At 44.3% G+C, this 24,644-nt stretch overlaps 6 protein-coding genes across 6 annotated transcripts; 2 read left to right on the top strand and 4 right to left on the bottom strand.

Moving 5' to 3' along the window:
* Positions 1 to 321: 321 nt before the first annotated feature.
* TOT_030000845 (conserved hypothetical protein) lies at positions 322 to 1,115 on the bottom strand (the record flags this gene model as incomplete). The annotated part of the gene is given in 2 exon segments (XM_009693588.1): positions 322 to 426; positions 444 to 1,115. 2 exon segments carry the CDS (start codon positions 1,113 to 1,115, stop codon positions 322 to 324), a joined length of 777 nt encoding a protein of 258 aa, XP_009691883.1.
* A 308-nt stretch (positions 1,116 to 1,423) lies between these two features.
* TOT_030000844 (conserved hypothetical protein) lies at positions 1,424 to 3,417 on the bottom strand (the record flags this gene model as incomplete). The annotated part of the gene is made up of 3 exons (XM_009693587.1): positions 1,424 to 1,442; positions 1,600 to 2,301; positions 2,699 to 3,417. 3 exons carry the CDS (start codon positions 3,415 to 3,417, stop codon positions 1,424 to 1,426), a joined length of 1,440 nt encoding a protein of 479 aa, XP_009691882.1.
* Positions 3,418 to 4,317: 900 nt separating this feature from the next.
* On the top strand, positions 4,318 to 6,338 carry TOT_030000843 (conserved hypothetical protein; the record flags this gene model as incomplete). Its single annotated transcript, XM_009693586.1, has 3 exons — positions 4,318 to 4,339; positions 4,429 to 5,770; positions 6,311 to 6,338. The coding sequence occupies 3 exons, from the start codon at positions 4,318 to 4,320 to the stop codon at positions 6,336 to 6,338; spliced, it is 1,392 nt and encodes a 463-aa protein (XP_009691881.1).
* Positions 6,339 to 6,498: 160 nt separating this feature from the next.
* Positions 6,499 to 7,665, bottom strand: TOT_030000842 (conserved hypothetical protein; the record flags this gene model as incomplete). Its single annotated transcript, XM_009693585.1, has 1 exon — positions 6,499 to 7,665. The coding sequence occupies one exon, from the start codon at positions 7,663 to 7,665 to the stop codon at positions 6,499 to 6,501; it is 1,167 nt and encodes a 388-aa protein (XP_009691880.1).
* Positions 7,666 to 8,284: 619 nt separating this feature from the next.
* TOT_030000841 (conserved hypothetical protein) lies at positions 8,285 to 14,230 on the bottom strand (the record flags this gene model as incomplete). Its single annotated transcript, XM_009693584.1, has 1 exon — positions 8,285 to 14,230. The coding sequence occupies one exon, from the start codon at positions 14,228 to 14,230 to the stop codon at positions 8,285 to 8,287; it is 5,946 nt and encodes a 1,981-aa protein (XP_009691879.1).
* Positions 14,231 to 16,339: 2,109 nt separating this feature from the next.
* Positions 16,340 to 24,561, top strand: TOT_030000840 (conserved hypothetical protein; the record flags this gene model as incomplete). The annotated part of the gene is made up of 2 exons (XM_009693583.1): positions 16,340 to 24,484; positions 24,526 to 24,561. The coding sequence occupies 2 exons, from the start codon at positions 16,340 to 16,342 to the stop codon at positions 24,559 to 24,561; spliced, it is 8,181 nt and encodes a 2,726-aa protein (XP_009691878.1).
* Positions 24,562 to 24,644: the final 83 nt, after the last annotated feature.

Here is a 24,644-nt window from a genome sequence, read left to right as displayed (position 1 = left end):
TTTTGTTTACCTCATAATTTATTTATTTACTTCATTTTTTTAATACTATTTACATTTATTTATTTATTATTTTTTCTACTTACTAATTAACGCATATTAGATTTTCTATAATATTTTTGTTTAAGGTTGACTTTAAATCTTCTCTTTACTACTAGTCTTCTCTTCTTTATTCCACTTTACAACTTCTTATTTTGTTCATTGTCTTTAAAACAATGTCTTTTGTATCATTAATATTATTTCCTTATTTCCTTATCACTTTCTCTACTCTACTACTATACCTTACTTTTTTATCACTTTTTTTACTCTACTACTATATCTTACTTATTTGTCACTTTTAATATTCTTCAGTCCTTCCCTTCTACTATATCTTTCTCTCCTTATCACTTTCTCTACCCTGCTTCTATATCTTCCTTCTCTTTTCACATTCTTCCCAGGTAATACACCTTCTTGCCCATCAGCTTAACCACCTCCTTTTCGTTTTCCTCTTTCGGGTCCACTTCGTAGTCTATGTCTGTTCTTTTTCCGTTGTTCAGGAATGAGAGCACTTTTACTTTCAGCTTCCCGTCCTCCTCGTACGTGCATGAGAACGACCTGTAGAGTGCGTTGTTAACCAATTCGTCGATCACGTGCTCCTTGTACTTGATAACTCCTATTTTCACGTAGTGCTTGAAGAGGTCCGACACGAAGACGTCCGTTTTTTTATCTCCGTCGTACCTCGTTTCCAGCGTCAGCGGCATCTTGTTCATGTCGTCGATGTCCACTGTTATTAGTTTTTTTATGTTTTCCACGAAGCCTTCCATTGTCTCCGTTTTATAGAACTCCAGGTCCTCCATTTTACTCTGCTGGTCCAGGTAGAAGCTAGCTATGTGCACGAAGTGCAGTCCTTGTCTTGGCTTTACGTAATACACGTTTCTGTTGAGCAGCGACTTTGCTCCCGGGTATATTGTCATGTTACTGTACTTCACTCCTTCTATTACAAAGAACGCCTCTTCCAGTCTTCTCGCTGTAAATATGTTTGTTTCATACACTGCTGGGTAGTACACTTCTATGATTTGCGGTATTGGCAGTGATCCCAGGTCCAAATCCACCTTCATCAGTACGTCAAACACATCCATTGTTTTCGTCGGTGCTGAACCTACTTTCTTTATTGTCACTATTATCATTATTATTATTCTTATCATCTTTCTCATTCATTTATTTTTTTCATTTTCATGTTACCTTTTTTTTACTTAATTTTTTTCTTAATTTACTTTTTTTATTTACTTTTTTATTTTTAATTTTTTTTATTTTTTTATTTTTTTCACTATTGTAAGGCTCTATCTTCATTTCCTAATTATTAGATTTTATTTATTTTTATTATTTTTATTTATATTTATCTATTTTTATTCATATTTACTTATTTTTACCTTTTTTTTCTTTTTTTTCATTCTTTTAATCCACACCTATCTATTTTAACCTTCATTTTTTTTAATTTTTTTTTATTTTTTCTTATTACTTTTTACCTTTTTATTTACTATTCTTTTATCCGTTTTTACTTTTATTTACCTTGTTTCTTATTTATTTTCTAATTTTTTTTTTCATCCTTTTCTTCTTTTTCACGGGTATAGGTTTGTCACTTTTACTTCCAGTTCTTGGCAGAACCCTGTTTCCGGTGGTTCATCGAATATCATCATGCATCTAGTGCTTATGAACTCTGCTGTCTTCATTACCTTGTGTACTTCCACTATTATGTTCCTGTGTGCGTCTTCGTACGTCGTCACTGTCTTATATGTTACTGTGTTCACGTAGCTTTCTATTTTTATGTTTCCGTACTTCACTTCTCCTATCATGTACTTCAGTCTATCTTCGTTTCTTATTTCATATCTTACTTTTTCTCTGTTTCTGTCTCTCGTCACTCTTACTGCTGGGCTATTTATGTATCCTTTCTTTATGTTTATTTCAAACGGTCTTCTTACTATTTCTTTAAACTTATCTTCGTGTGGTAATCTTATCAATTCTATTATTTCTCCTATTATTTTTCCTGATTTTTTATACTTACTATTTATTTGAATTATGCTTGCTGGTATTGACAATCTCGCCAGTTTATATACTTTTCTTTCCACCAGTATGTCTGAATCTTCGTACACCAGTATTCCGTACTCGTACACTGCTCCTATTTTAAAATATTCTCTATCTTCTGGTCCTATTTCATATATTCCGCACTGTGTGTTATGTGCGAATCTGTACTTGACGCAGTTTGGCATCACTGTCGGTATGTTTATTCTTACTGATATTCTATTGTTTGACTCTATGTTATGGCTTCTAGTTCCAATTATTATACATATTACGTATAGTATTACCATTTTTATTTTTATTTTTTTATTTTTTTTCTTTTAGCTAGCTCCCTTTACCGTCTTTACTACTAATTTATTTTCATTTATTTATTTACTTATTATTTTTATTTTTATCACTTACACATTAGATACTAACACATACTAATGTTCCAAAACATTAATTTTTTATTATTATTTTCAATTTTAGCTTTCTTCCATGATTGGATATTGTTTAATTTTTTTAATTGTTTTCTGTCATCTATCCTTTCCTTTCTCTTTAGATCAGTCAATGTTTACTTTTACTCTATTAGCTTCATTTAACTCACTAGTTTACCTTTATATCATTTTTTGTATCGCCTACTTCTTCTTCTTTTCTGACTTAAAACAGTCTTTGTATGTTTTCTTCCAATTGGTTTAGTTGGACTGTTCCATTTTCTTCCACTATTCGGTACTTTGTTCTTATACTATGTCCATCTTTTGTTCTTTTCATTATCGATATGTATTCTTCTCCTTGTTCCAATGTTATTATTGCTTCTTTATATGTTACTGTGTATATTGAATCATCTATTACTAGATCTCCGAACTTTATTAATCCTATTACCCATGTGTCTCTAAGGTTTTTTGACACTCTGAAATACGTTTTATTTGGGTACCTTATTTCCACGATTGGTCTATATATTTGATTTACTTTCTCTTTTAGGTCCAATTCCACTGGCGTTCTCACCATTTCTATGTACTCTTCTGATCCTATTGTCATTTTGAATTCTGTCACTTCTCTCCTTTCATCTCCTGAGTTACTATATATGCTATAAATGATCAATAGTTTATTTCCGTTACGGTTCGTTTTGGTCATTACTCTTCGGTAGTCCAGTATATCTGAATCTCCATATACTATTTTATCATTGAACATTACGTTTCCTATTTTATGTTCCGGATCGTTCGTTGAATATGTTTCGTACACATCGTTACATGTGATTGTGTTCTTTTTATCAATCCCTTGAGGTGGATCCTTATCTATATGAAAATCTATAGGTGTTAATTCATTATAGTGGAAATTAACTGAATTGACGCTAAGAATCACGATAAACAAGTACAGTATCCTCATTTTAATTAAATACATTTTGTGTGTCCTTACTACTATTTAGGTAGCCAAACGACATCATATAAAAAAATTTTATTTAAAAGAATAGAAAATTATAGTAAAAGTGTTAGTTATATATCTATTCAAGTATTTTTGGTAATATTAAATTTAAAAACGTTAAAATGTGTTGGCTTATTAATATTAGAATGATCTTATATGGCAAGGATTTATAGATTAGAAGGCCGAATACTCACTAAAAATTAATCTATTTAAAATTTTCATGTCTTCTATTTGGAAAAATAAACTTTGTAATAATGTAATATATTTAATATAGTATAAAGTTTGTATATTGATTGCTAATAACTTATTTTATTATTAATTTTAGAATTTGTACTAATAACTGCTTTGTATCATTTATATACATACACACATACGTTGATTAAAATTTATGGAATTTTAAGGAAGATCAAATGAGTTTTAAAGAGATAAATTAGACAAAAAGCATTTGACTGATTTTAAGTGTGTGTAGATAAATCATGCTTATAAATGGATATATGGAATAAATAAAGGTATAGATAGCATAATAAAGTAAATAATTAAAATATATTTCGTTTAAATTGTAATAAAAAAAATATCTGTAGATAGAGAAACTAATCATATGAATTAATGTGTATAAACAAAAATAAATCATTATAATTGATTATATGTGTGGAAAACGTAAAAATATTTGTAAATAAAGTTTAATTTATGTTGTAATTTGAAGATTGAGTAATGATATGTGCTTATAATAATAGTGGAATCTTGGGTGATTTGGAATCCTTTAATGTAATTTAAGAATATTATGGCAACCTTCTATGGATATTCATGTTCTAAAAACGATTCTGTTGTTTTTTGTTTTAAAATTTAGTGGATTGTTTGTTAATAATGGAGTTAATTGCCACGGTAAGTGTATTTTACACATTTTAGCCTATAACTATTATTCATTAGATATTGTACTTGATATTATATTATTGAATTAACATTTGTTAAATATAGAAGGAAATTATAAAATATCGAAATTTGAGTTTAATGTACCATATTATGTGTTAAATTGGAAAAAACACACCACCGATCGCAATTTTAAAGGGCTAAATACGCCCAGAAATGATGTAAAATATAGCAAAAAAACAATCAGTAATTTAAAAGGGCTGTCTTTTGTACGAAATTATAATTCTGCGCCTTTGGTGTTCCCCAGTTGTGGCTTTTATTACCATTCTGCCTACATCGCTAATAGTGGTGACTTTCGGCCTAAATACGCCCATAGATCCCCTGATTACTACTGTGACTACTATGGAGAAGTTAATGGAAACTGTAAATTAGGCAATTTCAAAGACATGGCTCTGTTTATGAGTAGGAAAGTGAGGTACGGGTATCGGTACAACGCTGAAAAGGTTAGGAAAAAGGGCACAGTTAGGAGTAAGATATACTTTGATATGTGGAAGGATAAGAACCCCTATTACGTGATTCACAAGTTTATGTACGAAAACGACCCTGATAACGCAAATTTTAACTATGACATTGACCTGGCGAGAAAGGTTAAGTGCAGGCGCAACATATTTGCACATTATAAAAAGGACAATAGGCTGCGATTCTTCTGGTACGCCTCTAGAAAAAACACCGCCAAGGGCCCCTGCAGTCGTTACATCAACTACGCCTTGGACAGGAATGAGTTTAGGTTCAGCAAACTGCACTCCTTCTTTCACATACTGCCGTACGTTCACGAGCATTACAAGGACGATCCGAGGTATATTTACTTCATGAACAGGTTTTTGTCGAGACATGGAAGAGTGGCAGCTTTCAAGCGCATGAACGCTAGCAATAATGGGACTGCCGAGGGTGTATTGGATGGTAGAATCTCTGGCTTAGGCAGGGATGGGACTACCAGCAGTGTCGATACTAGGGACGACAGTAGCATAGATGTCGGTTCTCATGGCAATAGTGGCAACTCCGCTGACAACGCTAGTGGCGCCGATAGCCCTATTAGGTATAGAAGAACCATTAGTTGGAAGGACATGCTGCTTAAGGCTAAGGCTGAGGAAGAGGAGCTGTTTAAGAGGATATCCACGGAGCCCGTAGTCGTCGACTTGGGCAACGGGAGGTCATTTACCGTTAAAAGGGACGGATTTAAGGTATACGGAGAATATTACTCGAAGATTGATAAGAAAAATAGGAAAACGCCCTACGATATATATAGTCCGTTCTTAAAAACTAAGCACACTTCTCGAAGGAGACGGTATAGGGAAAAAATACCACTGGATCCCAGCTTAAGGTGTAAAACTAGGAGGGAGCGTATTTTAAAGAATGCAGAAAAGAGGGATATAAAGTCGTTTATAAAGAAGTATATAAAACAGAAGCCTAAATCCTCCTAATGTTGTGCCTTAAAATTATTTATTAATCATAGTATTTACGGCTGAGATTTTTGGTATTTTGGATGACTTAATATTAATCGCATTTTATTGATTTTCTTTAAACTTTAGAATCATTACACATTTGGCATAATAGCAAAAAAATGAATATTCCATGGACGCATACTACTGTATAATGTGAAATTTTATGTATTATTAAAACAAATTATATAAGCAAAATCTATAAATTGTATAGATAATTTTTATCAAAGAAAAGCATATTTTTGTTCTTTAATTTTGCTTAAATTATAAGAAGGCATGTTTACCCTTTCCCATTTGCAAAACATGGATATATGTATATAAATTAGACTATAATAGATTATTTTTTTAAAATCCTATTCCGATTAAATCTCGGGGTGTATTAAGGTCACAAAATTGAGTCAACGTTAAATCTTAATTTTCAGATAAACGTTGCAATGATTATAAATCCGATGATTAACACTTTAACATAGTGTTTAAAATATTTGTCACAGACAAATAACAAAAATCGATTTATTATAAAACAACGGTTTAAGCCAATTGACTATTATTACCTATTCTCTTTAGATACAGCACTTGAACTGCTTCCTCCAGATCCCCTACCAGGGTCAGTTATGGAACCATCTGATTAACTGTCAGCCGAATTAGTTGGAGGGGTTCCACCCCTTCCAGATTCATTAATTTAATGCCTTCCACCACTTGTTCGATCAGTACCACCGCCTCGACCAGATCCACCTGTATGTGTTCCACTACTTTCATTAGAGGGTGGCGATGTACCACCTCCATTGCCACCTCCAGTATGAGTGCTGCCTCGGCCTGTATGTGTGCCTCCACCACCTGTACAGGTGCCATCTCTGCTTTCAGGGGTACCACTGCCAGGTGTTCCTGTGCCACCTCTGCTTGCAGGAGTACCACTCCCATCTGTTCCCGTGCCAGTTCCAGTTCCTGTGCCAGTTCCAGTGCCACCTCCTGTTCCCGTGCCAGTGCCAGATGTGGAATTTGTACTTGATTTCTCTTTGGTACTAGCAATCTCATTTATCTCCCATTTGTCACTTTTTTTATTGTATTCTAAGTATCCATCATCGAGGGTAATGATAATTTTATTTTGTTCCTCATTGTAGTTTATTTTTTTGGGATAGCCAAAATTTTTGCTAGAATCATATTTCCAAACCTCTTTATCTTCAACCTTAATCAATGTGCATTTTTTACCTGATTTTATTGAGTAAATTTTGGATTTAGAAAAGGAAGTTGTAACATCATATTTATCAGGATCAGATTTGTCATCACTGGATTTAATATTAAGTTCAAACTCGGATCCATCACCTCCAGTTGTAGAAGTACCTTCTTTATTATCCTGACTAAGTTCAATCCATGGCTTACCCTTATTTTCTCTCTTAAACACCTTTTTTGTACCATTAGGCAGGTGAATTGTAACCTCTTTTTTCTTATTACCCTTGCCATTCAGAACTACTTTACTGGCATACTCACTGGCATTAGTAGTGCTCCAGACAACAGTATCACCTGTTTTAACCGATTTGAAACCATAGGTATCTTTAGCCGTATAAGTGACTATTTTATTATTTTTATTGTGATCAAACTGGTCAGTAGAAGCTGTAGCCTTAAGACTAAGTTCAACACCAGTTTTAGTACCTGAACCAGCATCTGTTCCGGGAGTTGTACCACCAGATGTGGGTGTAGCGCTAGCTTGTTGGCCTTCATTTGTACCAGCTCCAGAACCTGGAGTAGAACCGGCTGATGTATCAGTGGATTCCAAAAGATTCCGTCCACTGAACAACAAGAATATAAAGAGTGGATACAAAACAGTATTGACCGCTCTAAATATATTCATTCAGTTAGATGTGTAACAGATGGTTAACGTCTGGTCGAGTAATCAACTATTCTTTACACATCAACTACAAAGTTCCGACTTTTACAGAACTAGTTGTTCGATGGCCTTAGGATTATTCTGAGTGACAGTCAGATAGATTCCATGGTTCCAGAAGGGATGCACTGCTTATCCAGGCCATATCCAGCCAGGTTTAAGAAAAAAAGATAGCCATGGGGCAGGGTGCTAACGAATTAATAATTCTTAATGGAAATAAATAAAATAAAGCCTAAATAAATGGAGCGATCCGAAGAGCTCTTCGTGTTTTAGCAGAAATTTGTGGCAGTTTCACACACATTCGAGAGAATAAGTGAATAAATTAAGTAGATCTAAATATTCTGTAACTAGTGTGTACCTGTGTTTTACTTAATAAATTAGCCCTTTGGAGTGAGTAAGGGTAAAGTGTATAAAACAGATTTGCAGTTAAATCCATTTTACGTTAAAACTGTGGTACAAATCTTAAATCTTGAGTACAATCTATTGTTATAACATCCATCACCTATATCTTGTTTAGTCATCTAGTCTAATTGAGTCCCTTTAGCATTTGTGGCATTTAAATCAGTTCCTTATAAATAAATTCAGATTATGAAACGGTTACCAATTGGCCTCCGCCTGTTGTTGCCGATAAATCTGTAGACGGATCGATAACCTTTTCTTTTTTAACACTTTCGTGCTGCATCCATTCCTTGTCATCCTTTTTAAATGTAATCTTTTTGTCATCATCATCAAAGTGAATGGTAAGAGTTTTCTTTTTATTACCAAGACCGTCAACAACTACTTTGTTGCCATATTGGTCTTTGACTCTTGCATCCCATATGTTAATATTGGATTGACAACAAAGAGACCCAGAGGAAACAACACTGTTGAATCCGAATCCCTCTTTTGCCGTGTATGTTCCAGTTTTATTCTCCTTAACATAATTATACACCTCCGTGGAGTTCTTTTTCTTTATGTTTAGTTGAACAGGATTCTTAGTGACGGCACTTTTTTGATCAACCTTAGGGGATTTAGCCGGAGTACTTGTCTGTTGACTATAAGTTACAGTAGAATCGAATTGCCAAGTACCATTAACCAATTTGTAGAGAATACCAGTAGTGCCGTCACTTATGGTAATTACATTGGAAGATTTGTTATACTTTACATTTCCAGGCTTGTTAAAGTTTTGATCACCCTTCTTCCAGATTGTAATATGATCAATTCTAACCTCTGTGCACCTTGTAGTCGATTTGAAAGTATATGTTGACTCATTTGTTGTTGAGTCTTCCCTGGTTTCACACATATTTTCGTCTGTATCAGTAGCGTTTAGGTCGAGGGTAAAATCACTACCAGATTCATTATCGTCTTCTTCCAAGGCAATAGTAATTGGAGAGGATGATCTTCCAATTCCACTTCCACTTCCGTTACCGTTTGCGTCTGCCCTAGGTCTTGGTTGAGGTTGTTGTTCAGAAGAATCCTCAAGGTCTCCGGTAATGGATTCGCCTTCGTCAGAAGGTGTACTGAATGGATCAACTGGTGCCGGAGTTGTAGATTCTGGTGCTGCTGCCGTTATTTCCTCGCCGTCTGAATCCGGGACTCTGAGTGATGTGGTTTCAGACGGAGGATCATGTGGGTTATGGTCAACACGGACATCAGTCGTTGGTGTGTAGCTTGCTGGCCTGCTCAACTGAGCTAAGTTACTAATTGTAGTTAACTCCAACAGTGTCGTCAATCTTCTAAGGGCCCTATCATCGGGAATAACGCGTTGTTCTGGCAAGTATGAAGGGGGTGGAAACCCTGGGGTGGTGTACGGGGGCGGTGGATGTACAAGATCGTCTGGAGAAATCGTAAACTTTTCGGGTCTTCGTTCAGTTGGGCGTCCTTCAGGATCTCTTTGGTCTGGTGTTGCGTCCTTAGTTACCGGGATGGTGTCTGTGTCAACAGGTGTTGGGCCACCTATGAGTCCACCGACAGGTTCTGGGGAAACTCTCTGCATCGTTAGTCTCTCTGATGCAATATTTCCTGGCTCAACTCCCTGGTTCAGACCCAGAGTGTGGTTGGCTCCGTCGAGAACGAAGACTGTTGAATTGTTTGCAAATGTTAACACTACCTTGTCGTGCTTTTTCGGGTCAATATCTATTGAGTAGCTTCCGTTTTCAGGGTCAGTTGTGTTTATTCTTATCTCGTTTTCGCTCTGCGTGATATTGATTCGATCCCCTGACGTGGTTGTTCTTCTGATTCCTTCTCCAGATGTTGAAGGTCTGGGTTGACTCTCTCTCGTAGATTCTGGTTGGTTAACATCTGTATCCACGCTTGTTTGTGGTTCTCTTGATTGTGGTTCTCTTGGAGTTGGTTCTCTTGGTCTTTCCTCAAATACAAATTCATCGCGCTCAGGTAACTGACTGGGTGCTGGTTCACTTGGACGATGAACACTTTCGGGTGGAACTCTGGGTGCGTGCTCGCTAATTACTTCTTGTCTGACTGTTTCCTGTGCTGTTTCACGTCCAACAGTGGTCTGACGAATTGGTTCTTGCCTGGTTGGCATCTGTCTAGTTGGTAAGTCTGCTTCTTCATCGGGTCCTATGTCTTGTATAAAAATAAATTCGTCGGAGCCAATTTCACCAGTATGTGCGTCAGTTCTTATTTCCTCTACAATCGGTTCTTCACAAGGTGTTGGCTCAGGTCTTTTGGGCGGTTCAGGCACTGATGGCTTTATTATGAGTTCTTCTCTGAGTGTTGAATCTACGGGAGTTGGTTCTAGTAAAATTTCTTCTTTTCGTGTTGAATCTCTGGATCGAACTCTTGAAGTGATTCTCTCAGGAGAAGGTTGTTCGACTTTTGGAATATCGAAAGTACTTGTTGCCTTTTCACTTGTTTGAATTGCGCGTACTGGAACTGACATCCATTCTGGGAACTGTGTTGAGGCATCTGTGTAGTTGACCGTACTAGTGCTTGCATCGACCATTATCTTGGAATCTGGATGCGGTGCATCAGTTACTCTTAAATCTCCTTCCGGTAGGGAACCGAATCGATCTTTGCCTACATCGTCAGGGACATGTCTTTCAGCCTCCTTAGTTGTTGATTCAGGTTGGATTGAAGAAGGTTCACCAGGTTTCTCCTGTATATGGTCTGGAACCTGCTTGGCTGCTGGTGTAGAGGTCGGTACTGGTGTAGGCTGATAAAATGTCTGACTTGGTGCACTAGATGAGGGCGTTGAATAGAAAGGAGTTGTACTCGGTTGAGAAACTGGTTGTGCCATTGGTATAGGGTGGGACTGTGGAGGCATTGGATATTGGCTGCCTGCCATTAGTGTTCTATCAGAATGTCTTAATCGTCTACCTGGGTGATCTCTATATTTTTCTGTTTCTTCAATCATTCTGTGACGTTCTCTAAGTCGCTCTATAGGATGTGTACTTCTAGATTGAAATTCTTGTCCAAACTGCTGATCAGGAGGTCTTGGTGGACCTCTCCCATGATGTCGTGGATCTGAACCGTGTGTAAATGATCCATGTGGCTCTGTAGCATCAAATGCTCTAGTGTCACCTGAAACTTTAGAGTGAGTTGGATCAGGAGTCAATGGGACCGCAGTAAACTCAGGGTCCAAGTGAGTGGGAGTCTGATCAAGTCCCATTGGAATTTGAGAATACTCGGGGGTCATTTGATGTACAAACTGCTGATCAGGTCTTGATAAACCTCTCCCATGATGTCGTGGATCTGAACCGTGTGTAAATGATCCATGTGGCTCTGTAGCATCAAATGCTCTAGTGTCACCTGAAACTTTAGAGTGAGTTGGATCAGGTGTCAATGGGACCGCAGTAAACTCAGGGTCCAAGTGAGTGGGAGTCTGATCAAGTCCCATTGGAATTTGAGAATACTCGGGGGTCATTTGATGTACAAACTGCTGATCAGGTCTTGATAAACCTCTCCCATGATGTCGTGGATCTGAACCGTGTGTAAATGATCCATGTGGCTCTGTAGCATCAAATGCTCTAGTGTCACCTGAAACTTTAGAGTGAGTTGGATCAGGAGTCAATGGGACCGCAGTAAACTCAGGGTCCAAGTGAGTGGGAGTCTGATCAAGTCCCATTGGAATTTGAGAATACTCGGGGGTCATTTGATGTACAAACTGCTGATCAGGTCTTGATAAACCTCTCCCATGATGTCGTGGATCTGAACCGTGTGTAAATGATCCATGTGGCTCTGTAGCATCAAATGCTCTAGTGTCACCTGAAACTTTAGAGTGAGTTGGATCAGGAGTCAATGGGACCGCAGTAAACTCAGGGTCCAAGTGAGTGGGAGTCTGATCAAGTCCCATTGGAATTTGAGAATACTCGGGGGTCATTTGATGTACAAACTGCTGATCAGGTCTTGATAAACCTCTCCCATGATGTCGTGGATCTGAACCGTGTGTAAATGATCCATGTGGCTCTGTAGCATCAAATGCTCTAGTGTCACCTGAAACTTTAGAGTGAGTTGGATCAGGTGTCAATGGGACCGCAGTAAACTCAGGGTCCAAGTGAGTGGGAGTCTGATCAAGTCCCATTGGAATTTGAGAATACTCGGGGGTCATTTGATGTACAAACTGCTGATCAGGTCTTGATAAACCTCTCCCATGATGTCGTGGATCTGAACCGTGTGTAAATGATCCATGTGGCTCTGTAGCATCAAATGCTCTAGTGTCACCTGAAACTTTAGAGTGAGTTGGATCAGGAGTCAATGGGACCGCAGTAAACTCAGGGTCCAAGTGAGTGGGAGTCTGATCAAGTCCCATTGGAATTTGAGAATACTCGGGGGTCATTTGATGTACAAACTGCTGATCAGGTCTTGATAAACCTCTCCCATGATGTCGTGGATCTGAACCGTGTGTAAATGATCCATGTGGCTCTGTAGCATCAAATGCTCTAGTGTCACCTGAAACTTTAGAGTGAGTTGGATCAGGTGTCAATGGGACCGCAGTAAACTCAGGGTCCAAGTGAGTGGGAGTCTGATCAAGTCCCATTGGAATTTGAGAATACTCGGGGGTCATTTGATGTACAAACTGCTGATCAGGTCTTGATAAACCTCTCCCATGATGTCGTGGATCTGAACCGTGTGTAAATGATCCATGTGGCTCTGTAGCATCAAATGCTCTAGTGTCACCTGAAACTTTAGAGTGAGTTGGATCAGGAGTCAATGGGACCGCAGTAAACTCAGGGTCCAAGTGAGTGGGAGTCTGATCAAGTCCCATTGGAATTTGAGAATACTCGGGGGTCATTTGATGTACAAACTGCTGATCAGGTCTTGATAAACCTCTCCCATGATGTCGTGGATCTGAACCGTGTGTAAATGATCCATGTGGCTCTGTAGCATCAAATGCTCTAGTGTCACCTGAAACTTTAGAGTGAGTTGGATCAGGAGTCAATGGGACCGCAGTAAACTCAGGGTCCAAGTGAGTGGGAGTCTGATCAAGTCCCATTGGAATTTGAGAATACTCGGGGGTCATTTGATGTACAAACTGCTGATCAGGAGGTCTTGGTGGACCTCTCCCCTGATATCGTGGATCTGAACCGTGTGTAAATGAACCATGTGGCTCTGTAGCATCAAATGCTCTAGTGTCACCTGAAACTTTAGAGTGAGTTGGATCAGGTGTCAATGGGACCGCAGTAAACTCAGGGTCCAAGTGAGTGGGAGTCTGATCAAGTACCGTTGGAAATCGTGTATAGCTAGGTGTCATTTGATATTGGATGAAATCTGGCTGGGTTTGAAAGTGAGTGGGTTCTGTGGCCATAGGTATGTGTGTGTACTCTGGCCGGTGAGTGGAAACCCATGGTTGCGAGTGTTCGTGAGGTATTCCCACACTTTCTTCGTGAGTAAAGGGTGTGTACATGAAATTTGGGTCGTTTGACATATCGTATGCTGGTCTCTGTGGTCTCACAACATCAACGTTTTCAGTTTCTTCAAAGTTCGGAGGCCTTGGAAAGTATACTTTTATGTCGTCATCTCCGTACTTCTGTTTGGATACTACCTTATAAGGAAAGTGGCCGTCATTTTTTGAACTCCACAGTATATCATTCCCCCTTTTAACTTGGCGAAACAAAAAAGATGGATCAGCTCTATAAATGACTTTATCTCTCTCGCGTGATATTTGGTATCCAAACACGTCATGTGTTTTATCCATGTCTAAAACTATCAATGTATTTCCAGTTGGTTTAGGCAACGGCCTCTCTTCAACTGGCTGCGATGATATTCTCGTAGGTGTTGTATATCTTCTTTCTGTATTATCCATTCGTTTAAATCTATAACGTTGTTCTTGATTTGAGGTGACTTGAAGTCTTTTTGGTGATTTTCTGGGTGGTATATCTCTGTGGTCTGAGGACTCCTCAGTTGGTATTCTATGCCAGGTACCTGATACAGTTTCACGTCCACTCAATGAATTATTTGAATTATTTACATTGGCACTCGTTGTAGTGTGTTGAGGCTCTCTGGATTTGAGGTTGCGATGACTTAGTACCACATTTACTCTAACTAGTAGTACTAAGTGTACTAATATATAATATATTGAACTTGAGTTCATTTTAGCTTAAAGATTAAATTAGTTTCGTGATACTTTCGCCAATATTGTCAATACCATTATATAGTATTGATAATACTAGCTTTGATGCTAGTATCACTTTAACTATTGCTTGAAATAATTAGTTAATGGTTGAATTCCACAAGATTCCATTGATATATGTATTGTACATTTGTTAACAGCCATTTTCGTGTATTATGGATGTTAACTTCCATTTGATTTAAAGCTTAAACCCTTCCCTTCAAAACGCTCAGGGATGGGGGTTAACTAAATAAAATGTGAAATATTTAATTGTATTTTGTAAATACTCAGTAATTTTTAAATAAATTGGTTATATGCATAATGTTTTAGGTTTATATTCACCAGTATTTCAATTTTTATGATAATATATGATTGTCGTTAATGGGCCTGCCAGACAGTGGATGCGATTTGTTTTAAACTGTCTAATTGTTAAAACTTTTAATTAGTGTGTAATTTAAAAACAATTTTATCATCGAATAAAATTATCTACTGTCTAATTTGTCGTTTTAATTGGCCCTAAATGTGTTTTTGCCCATATCTGAGTGGAATCCCAATTTTGGAATGTTCCGCCCTAAATTGTTGTCTATATCATTTTTTATTTTATATTGTTATACAGTTCATTTTCGGATTTTGACCGCCCTATCCGTTGTCTTATACCCTACTAGCCCACCATACTCTCCGAGCCACTGTAACAAGTTTACATATATTACGATGATTTGTTAATCATTAACATGTATTAAACTAGTTTTATAAATTGTGTTATTTTAAATTATACAAATGTGTTTTTACATGTATCTCCTTTTGTTTTAAATTTTGTTAAATTTTGTAAGTGTGGGTCAATAAACATATTATGAACACTTTTCTTTATAAAATTTATTTTTTTCATTCAGATCCAGTGTTTCTTAGGTATTAATAGACACGAATATTGTCAAGTTATAAAGAATAGTCAATTAAATCGATTGATATATTCTAAGGTGTGTAATATAGCAAATTGAATTCATCAAATTTTCGCCACACGAAAGTTCGACAATTGGGTTTATTCTAAATTTTAAAAAATGTTTTTAATTTTGACTGAAAAAATTTTTTAAAATTGGTTCAAATTTTTACGTAATTACGAATTTGTTGTTGGGTATATTAAAACGTACATAAATTTTTAGACTCTTTACACAATCGAGAGATTTTAACAAATTATCAATTAAAAAAATTTATGAAGGCATATATGTAATTTTTGAAGTGTATTTGATCCATTAAAGCTGCTATTTCGGTGCATGTAATTTTTTGTCGTTATTTGTTGGACCTGAATAGTAGGTTTGTGGCATCTGCAAGTACTGTTTGCACTGTCTATATAAAGTTTCCGATTGATCGTTAACGCCGTCAGTTATTTATTGAGATTTGGATCAAACGTGGTTAAACTTCGAGTTATCAAGTTGAATTTCCCCATCCTGTTCATTTTTACACATTTTTTCAGAATAATATATTTTGATAATGCAGTTTAATAAAGTATTTAATGAAGTTAAATTTGATATAAGTCCTTTAATTAGTGTCTAAAACATCGATATTAACGAAATGTGTTAATTTGTGTGCAGCCTAAATATATATCTAATAAATTAATTTAGATATAAAAAGTATTTCTTTAAATATACAAACGTTAAAGTAAACGTGTGTTAAAATGTAGATAAAATGTGATTTTATAGATCGTTGCGTTACATAAGTTAATAGATAATACAATTCCCTGCTAACTATTATCGATAACACATAATTAATATAGCATTTATTTTAAGAAATGTGTTGAACTGAGGTGATTAAAAAAAGGTGTTTGCGCCGGACCGACGAACTAAAGCTCGTCGGTCCCATTGCAAAAGAACTTTAATTTTCAAAAAAATAAAACACACACATCTGAAAAAACAAACAGATAAGCAATATAGCAATTGTAAATTAGACTACATAAACATTAAAATACATCTACTGTTGCCATCCAATCAACACAAAACAACTATAACCGCAAACAACCACCAACTACAACAACAGGCAAATAACCGCCAAATAACAGCCAGCCGTCGTATAACAACAGTACGACAACCGTAATACAACATGCCGGTCATTTGTTTGGGCACGACACATGTCCTTTATATCAGAGGTTGGATCCAAGTTTGCGTAAAGGAAGAACCATACAGCAGTTGCAACTTGTTCAAACTGTGCAAGCACACGCTAAAACCACCCAGGAGAGGTTGTATATATGTTTTCAAATGCTCGACGGGATCCAACGGGTCGCGAAAGATAAAACAGGGGGAGTATCTCTCAATAAGCAATCCGTGCCTCTGCCTCGAGTGCGTGGACGTGTACTACAACCAGCACGACCCCGTCAAAAAGCCGCTGGTGCTAGTATTTAAATTCAAGAACGGTGATGATCGCAGTAACGGCGTCACGAACAGGTACTACCCGATGTCCTGTTTTGAAACGGACAAAACGCAATGCCCGTCCAAAAAGATAGAGGACCTGTGCGAATACAACGAACAGTCGATACTGTGCGCGCTGCTACAGGAAAACGATTCTCTACCCGGGTTATTGACGTACGATATCATGAAGAGGCCAACGGGTGCGGGCAACGGTGAGGGCGGCACCAACTGCAAGTACAACTGCGGGAAGATCCAGGTCACCAAGAACGGCGATGACACCAGCACCAGCGCGAACGGGGAACCGAAACTGGGCGCCGGGTTCACGCGATATAAACACGCGCCAACTAATAGCAACGGGGGCAACAGCAACGGGAACAACGCCGGCAAACCCGCTTGTATAATATACCGGTGCCAGACGCTCATGGGCGGTAACGGCACCCAGGCCCAGACCCAGGAGCTCCCCGAAATACAGGGCCAGACCTACAAGTGCGTAAGCGTATACTTCGGGTGCAAAGCTAAGCGTAACGGAGCGGGTGCCAGCACGGGTGGAGGTGCGTGCCCGGCCGCCAGTACTAGTGGGAGCGAGGGTACCGCGTGTAAACCGGGCGCCACTGCCTGCTCCCCAGCTACCGGCGAGGGTACGTGCCCGGCCGAACCCCCGTCCGCCACCACTTCCCCGTGCAACCAGGACGTCCCGCTGCTCCTGGAACTGCACAGGAACGGTGCGAACAGCACGAACGGCGCCAGTACTAACCCCGAGTACTACGCGCACCTCCGTAGTACCAACGGCGCCCGGAAAAACGGTAACGGCCCCGATAAGTACTACTGGGTAAAGCTCCCCTGTGGGAATGGCGCTGATGGACGCACGAACGGTGACTGTGTGCTGAAGAACCTGCTCGACGACATCGGTTTGCACACCAGTTCTAGCGGTGCAGGCGATAACGGGCACGAAACGCTAAAACAACTGCTAAAACAGGCGTTGAACAACGGCGCGACGGACGGCGCGAACGGGGACCTCACCGAAAAGCTACAAAAAATGACAGGCCAGAACCTGACCAAACTGCTGAAAGCGACGGTCAACGGGTCCCAACCCAGCGTCCAGAACGGCCAGCAGAACGGCTCCAAAACCCTGGCCACCCTCTTGCTCAAACGGCTCCAGTTTGACATAATTGACTCGCTTGTTATACTGCTGGAGAAAAACTGCAAGAACGCCCATAACGGGGTTGCGGACGGGTACGGCGACTCCCAGATCCAAAGCGCCATTTCGGGGTTGCAACCCAACGGACGCGGAACACGAGTCAACCGCCTGAAACTGGGCAACGGGAACGATAACGGGAACGGCACCAAGATAACGGTGACCGAGGCACCCACGGATAACGGCGACCCGGGCTCGGTCTGCGCGTGCCTCGCCAAATGTTTCGCCAAATACGGGTACTGCGTAATACAGCACGATTTTTCCCAGGCCGTCAATACCAAACTGGGCCAGGGCTGCTCGGCGGGCCTGCGCCTGCTGTTGCCCACCAAGGAGAACAACGAGCGGGGTGGCGGAGGCGGTGGCGGTGGCGGCCAAACGAAGTACGCCGAGCTCCGCCTTTACAACAGCGCAGAGAAAACGGACCCCCAATACCTCCAGTACCTGTACTACACCAAGGGCGCGGGTTCGGGCGGGTCGGCCGCCTGCACGACCGCCTGCACTACCTCTACGACCGGCCACACCTGCTCCAAGACCCAAAACGCCCAGATATGCTCCAAGCTGTACGTGGTGTTTTACAAGGGCGTCCCGAGTACGGGCGGCCGGACCAGCGGGTCAGCAGGCACGGGCGACCCTAGGCCACTACTACTCTGCTACCGGGGATGCTGGTACCGCCCCAAAGATAAGAACGGGTATTTCAGCGCGTGGGTCAAGGTGGACCTGGGTGACAAGGGCGCGTGCGAGTGCTCAAACGGGGGCCCAGAGGGCGCAGGTGCGAACTGCGAGAAATGCAAGGCGCTTTTTAAGGCGCTCACGACGACGGTCGGGTTCCTGAACACCGTCGACCTGTTCCAGCACCCGGGTACGGCAGGGGGGGAGGCCGGCCAAACCACGTGCCAACCCGGTGAACCAGGTGCAGCGGGCGCTACTGCCACCTGCCAGTCCCCAACCAGTAGCCAAACCACCGGGAAGTGCACGTACGAGGTCCACCAGTTCCGGGGCTCCAAAATACAGGTCCAGGTCAAGTGCTGCCCTGTTAATGGTACAACCGCCAGTTCGGGGTGCTACAGGAAGCTCACCCACAGGCCGGCCGGCACGGGAAACGGGTCCAATAGCGCGAACACGAACAACGGGTTTAGACTGGGCGACGTCGTGTACTGTCCTAGCAGCGGGTCCAGCGGCGACCCACAGGGCTCCATCACGTACTACGGAAACGGCTCAGACAAGGGCAACGGCGACCACACCTCCACCCATAAGTGGGCCCCGCTCACATCCGTCGCCGTGTACTACTACAACGAGGACAAAGGGTACTGCGATCCGCTGCTGGTGGAGCTGCAGTTTGCCAAGGTGGCGGCTAACGGGCTGCAGAACGGCGCCACCACGACGGAGTACTACCGCCTAAAAACGCGCAACGGGTCTGGCGGAAAGTTGGAGTGGGCGAAAGTGGACAATGGCTCTAAAACCAACCTAGCGAAGCCGGGGTGCCTCACCCGTTACTTGGACCAGATACGCTATTGCCTCAAAAAGGTGGTGCGGATACAGCTTGAGAAAAACAAGGCGAGCGACAGTTACGATCTCGTGGGCAAGGACGCCAAGCCGGGGACTAGCAGCTCAAACGGGTTCTCGCCCATTAAAAACGGCGTCGATAACAACGGGCAGCTTAAGGTCACGGTCTGCGAGTGCTCCGGGTGTGACGCACTAACTAAATCGGGGTACAAGTGCTTCAAGCACGACCTGTCAACGGCGCTAAAATCCGTCCACTACCAGGTGGCCGGGCTGGCCTTTACGCTCCCCGGCAAGAACGGCGATGCGGGCGCAAACGGGGGCGGCGACAAGGTGGTGGAGATCCCGCTGTATTCGGCGGAGGGCCAGGCCGGCTCCAAGGGTGTGGGTCCCAGTGGGTGTCTGTCCAGTCAGAGCGCTGCCACCTGCCCACTCGAACCCACTGCCGGAACCTGCTCCGCCGTAACAGGAGCGCCCTCAACATGTTCTCCCGGCCAACCCATCACCCCGCTCACGTACAACAGCTGCATGGGCGACGTGTACGTCTATTTTTACGCCGGTACTAATGGTGCCGTTCAACCTGCTACTGTGGACACCGACACGGTCCCGCTGATGCTACGGTATAACGGGCAGTTTTACAGGCCGTGCGACCGCGACCAGTACTTTACGAGGTGGGTGTGCGTCCCCGGGCTGTGCAAAACGGCAGGCGAGTGTAGGTGCGCGTGCTGTCCGGGCGTAGGGGCAGGCGACACTGGCACTAGTTGTGGCACCCATGGACCGGGTGGAGACGGCGCCGAGTGCGGCCCGGAGTGCCCGTGCTGCAAAGAACTCGCCAACGAACTGGACAGGGTAAACGAGTGCCTGAACCGTATAGACCTGGACCCCGAGAAGGCCAGCAAGGCCGGTTCGGGCGGCAGTTCAGGCGCGGGCACCGGGTACGGCCTCCCCGAGAGCAACGGGGGGAAGGATTTGGACACGTCGGTGGGCAACAACAGGGTGTGCCTGACCGAGAAAAAACCCACGGGCGACGACGCTCAAAAGGCCTACGTGAAGGTCGTGCACAGGACGAAGAACGGGTTTCGAATAGGCTGTTTAACCTATTGCGGGAAGGAGATCACGCAGGACGGGGTGACCCCGACCGCCCTGAGCAACGGCCAGTGTGACGGGCCCGCCCTGAGCAACGGCCAGACCTGTTCCGCCAGCCCGGCCGCTGCGGGGACAACGGGTAATGGCACGATCAAGATCGAGGTCGCTAAAGGCACCGGTGGACCCAACGGCAACGGGAACCACAAAAACCTGGTCACCACGTGTGGGTGGAACACGGTGGTCGTTTACTACTCGACGAGCGACAAATGTTACTCGTTGCCGCAGCTGATCGTGCTGCTGAACACGGACGGCCCAGTAAAGAACGGCGAGGCGGTGACCGGCAGTGCGGACAAAAAGTACGGGTACTACGTGCTCTCGAGCGCCAGTACAGGGGGTGGCGGCGGTGCCGGAAGTACGGGGTACGCGTACCAGTGGCGTTTGGTAAACGGGTCAAAAACGCCCGTAAAACTGGACGAGAAAACCGATTTCCAGTTGCTCAACGCCGCCGTGATATTGCTGGAACAGAAGGCCGGGAAGTGCATAGGTGGCACGTACGGGGATGACAAGATCAAAAAGGCCGTCGGTAAGGCAGGTTTGCAATCGCCGGGCAACGACAACGACGTGAACCGGCTCACCGGCAGAGAGATTACGGTTAAGGACGAGACAGAAACGGGTGCGGGAACAGGTCCCTGTGCGTGCGTTAAGCAATACGGTTTCAAGGCTATGACGCACAACCTGGACAAGCTGGTGAAGCTCAACGGGTCGTTTAAGCCGCCCCTGTGCCAAATTAACCTGATAGCCGGACTGAAGTTCTTGATACCCACTGGTGAACGAGGAAAGTACAAACGGGTGACGCTGAACGGTGATGCGGCCGGTGCCCAAAACGGCTCTGTAAAGTACCACCACCCCGATAACGGGAACAAGGTATGCGTTTATTTCTACTGCAGTGACCCGCGACCGCTCCTGGTGTGTTACAACGGGTGGGCGTACCGGGCCAAGGACATGGCAGCGTACAACGAGCAAAAGTGGGCCAAGTGTACCGAGGTACAAGCGGCGGACGCGGCGAAATGCGGGTGCGCCCAGACACCACCGACCGGGACGTGCGACAAGTGCCCGCTTATAAAGGCGCTGGTCGGGGTGAGCGACTTCCTGAACCCGGTCGACGTAAAACAGGTACCCAATTCAACATCAAAATATTGGAAATTTTGCCGATGCTACTGTGTACATAAATTTAACGGGTGTAAAATATGGATCAGGGTGACATCACAACCCGCAATAGGTTCGTTCTGTTACAACAAGTACACGCACACGCACGCCGGAATAACGGGTAAAGGGGACGGGTTCCGCCTGGGCAACATACACTATGACGGCCGTAATAAGGGCGAAAACGGTAACAATAACAGTAACACGTGTATCAAGTTGAACGGGACGAACAGCAATGGATACAAGTGCATTTCAGCCTCCGATGTCAACAAATCCGACAACAAACACAAAGCTTCCCCCGAGGTCGTCGTGTTCTACTACAAAGGCGACACTAAACACGAGCACCCACTGCTCGTCGCGCTCAGGAGCCCTGACTGGTGCTTTTACTATAATACATACTTTGAGCTCACGAAGAAGTCCGAGCCCCGCGAGACCAAATTGTACAAGAAAAACGACGGCAAAGACCCTCTAGATTTGTCCGACACAAAACCGGGTGGCAAGCTGGCCCAAAAGCTCGACTCTATACTGTTCAAGATTAGCAAGAAACTGCAAATCGTGCTGAGCACGCGCCCCGTGGCAACCGAGTACAAGCCCGGCCAGAACGGGTTAATCACTGACGTTTTTGATACCGGCACGGGCGACAAGAGTTCAAACCAAAAGGCGGCGAAACAGTTATTCGACGTAAAAACCAGGATACTCAAAGAGGTGGCCAAAGAAGCGGATGAACTCGAAAAAACCTCTAAGACAACAGGCACCAACGCCCTTACAGCCGGCAAGCCCCTCTCCACTAGGGACTCGTTGATGCACCACGTTACTCTTAAGACCAGTTATCAGGCCAAGCTGTGCGACAACAACGGTAAACCCTCAGCCCCGCCCGAACCTGCAACACCGTCCGGACCCACCACCACCCAGATCCAAGTGGAGGAAGTGCACTGTCCGGGCCTGCAACCAGGGGGGTACCGCTGTTTCAAACATGATCTCGTTAACACCAACAACATCGAGCAGGTGGGCGGGCTGGTGCTGTGCCTCTGGGTCGATAAGGCGGGTGGAAAGGGCGACAATGGCAAGTGCCAGCCCTGCGACACCCAGGGTAGTAAACAGGGCGCCGGAAAGGAGGGCCTCGAGTTGTGCACCGGCCAGGCCACGAGTAACGGCGAAACCGGGTGCAAAAACGGCAAAAACGGGTGCAAAACCGGCAAAAACGGCCAGTCAGTACAGCTGTCGTACACCACCTGTAAGGGCAATTTGTACGTGTTCTTCTACGGCGAGGACCCGCGGCCGCTGATGCTGTGCTACGACAAACACGCGTACCGGCCCGTGTGCATGGCGGACTACTGCAAGCAGTGGGTTAGGGTGGGCAACGGCCCGGGGGGCGCCGGGTCCACGAATTGCATGTGCGACGAAAAGGGCCAACAAACGGGCAGGAAGGGTGAGCCCAAGTTCAACACGCCGGCGCTGCTCCCCGAGCTGTTCCGGGTGTCCGTGCTCCTGAACCCCGTTTATCTGCGCCTGACCAAGGATGCGTACGGGAAACTGGATCCGAAGCACGGGCAGGCTGACTCGGCGGGTACGAACGGCCGGCAACAACCGTCAAGCGCGTCAGGCCCGAACGGCCCCCAAGCCGCCTCAGGTACGAACGGGCAAACGGGATCGGCGACCGACGACTACACCTACCTAACCCACAACTACCCGCCCGACCCGGTTCGGGTGCGCGTCACCACCCAGGACCTGCAGTGCTACCGGCGCTACACGCACAAGCCGGAGCACGAGGGGTTTAGGCTGGGCCGGGTGACGTACGCCCAGCCGCCCTGTCCCGAGGGTGCGGGTGCGGGTCAGGGGAACGGTCCGGGTGTACCGGTGGCGGCCTCGTCAAATGGGCAGTGCCCCGCTCAGCCCACCGCCCCTAGTACCACCACCACTACCCAGGCGTTCTGCTTCAAGTACGCACCCGAAAAACAACTCCAAACCGTGTGTACGTACTACTACATGTACGACTGCGCGCACAACTGGCCCCTGGTGGTCGAGCTCGGCTTCAAGGGCCGGCCGAGCGAGTGGTGGCGGTTGTGCTCCGGGCCACAGGAAGGGGGTGGTAACGGCAGTAACGGGGTTAGTGCGGGTAGTAACGGGGGCGGAGCGAGTGTCAGCCCGAACGGCTCACCCACCGGCTCCACTAGCACGGACGACCCGGCGCCCTCGAAGCCGCCTACCACCGGGCTCAAGTGGGTCCGGATGACCGCCAGTCAGACTGGTACGGGTACGGGTGCCGATGCCCAGGCGCAAACGGGCACGAGTACGGGCCACACGAATACAGGGACGGGCACAGGGACGGGGGACAGCTGCAAGGACGCCCCGAGCACCCAGCCCGCCCAGTCCGGCCAGAACGGGGCCGCCGGTCAGAGCGAAAACTGCGCCGAGTGCCCGCCCCCTGGAGCGGCTGCTACGGGTGGCCCCCAACCCGCCCATAACGGTAACAACACCCACACCCACACCACGGACCAAACCTCCCAGGAACAGCGCGAAAACCGCGAACAAACGTGCGCGCGCGACGCCGCGTTTGCCCGAGACGCCCGGGAAATAGAAAACAAACTGGGAAAAACGGTGCTCGGCATACCTGCCTACCCTCGCAACTACCCCGGGCTCGAGATCGACCTCCGCGAGCTCATAGAACGACGGGCCTACGAGATACGCAAGTCGTTGGGCATCGAGTACGGTCCAAAAACGGAGAAAACGTTGATAATGGAAACGGATAGTAACTGCCAGGAGGAGTCGATAATGGCGTACTTGGTGGGCGGGGGCGTGTTCGGCGCGGCCGGCGGCAGCGGCTGGAAGTTGGTGACGATGGTGACGGGGATGACGGTGGCGCTATGATTAAGTGAGGGTGGTTAGGGTGTGGTGAGGGTGTGGTGAGGGTGGGTGTGACGGGTGAGAAATGAGTATTGTATAAGCATAGATCTGGGAGGTTAGGATGGGTGAGAGTACAGAGTTCGACTACCTAGTTAGCGTAAGTGAAGCGTAA

The sequence above is a fragment of the Theileria orientalis genome, chromosome 3, assembly GCF_000740895.1.
Source record: "Theileria orientalis strain Shintoku DNA, chromosome 3, complete genome".
NCBI classification, from domain to species: domain Eukaryota; phylum Apicomplexa; class Aconoidasida; order Piroplasmida; family Theileriidae; genus Theileria; species Theileria orientalis.
Note: the sequence above shows the minus strand (reverse complement) of the source record. Positions and strands in the feature narration are given on the sequence as shown.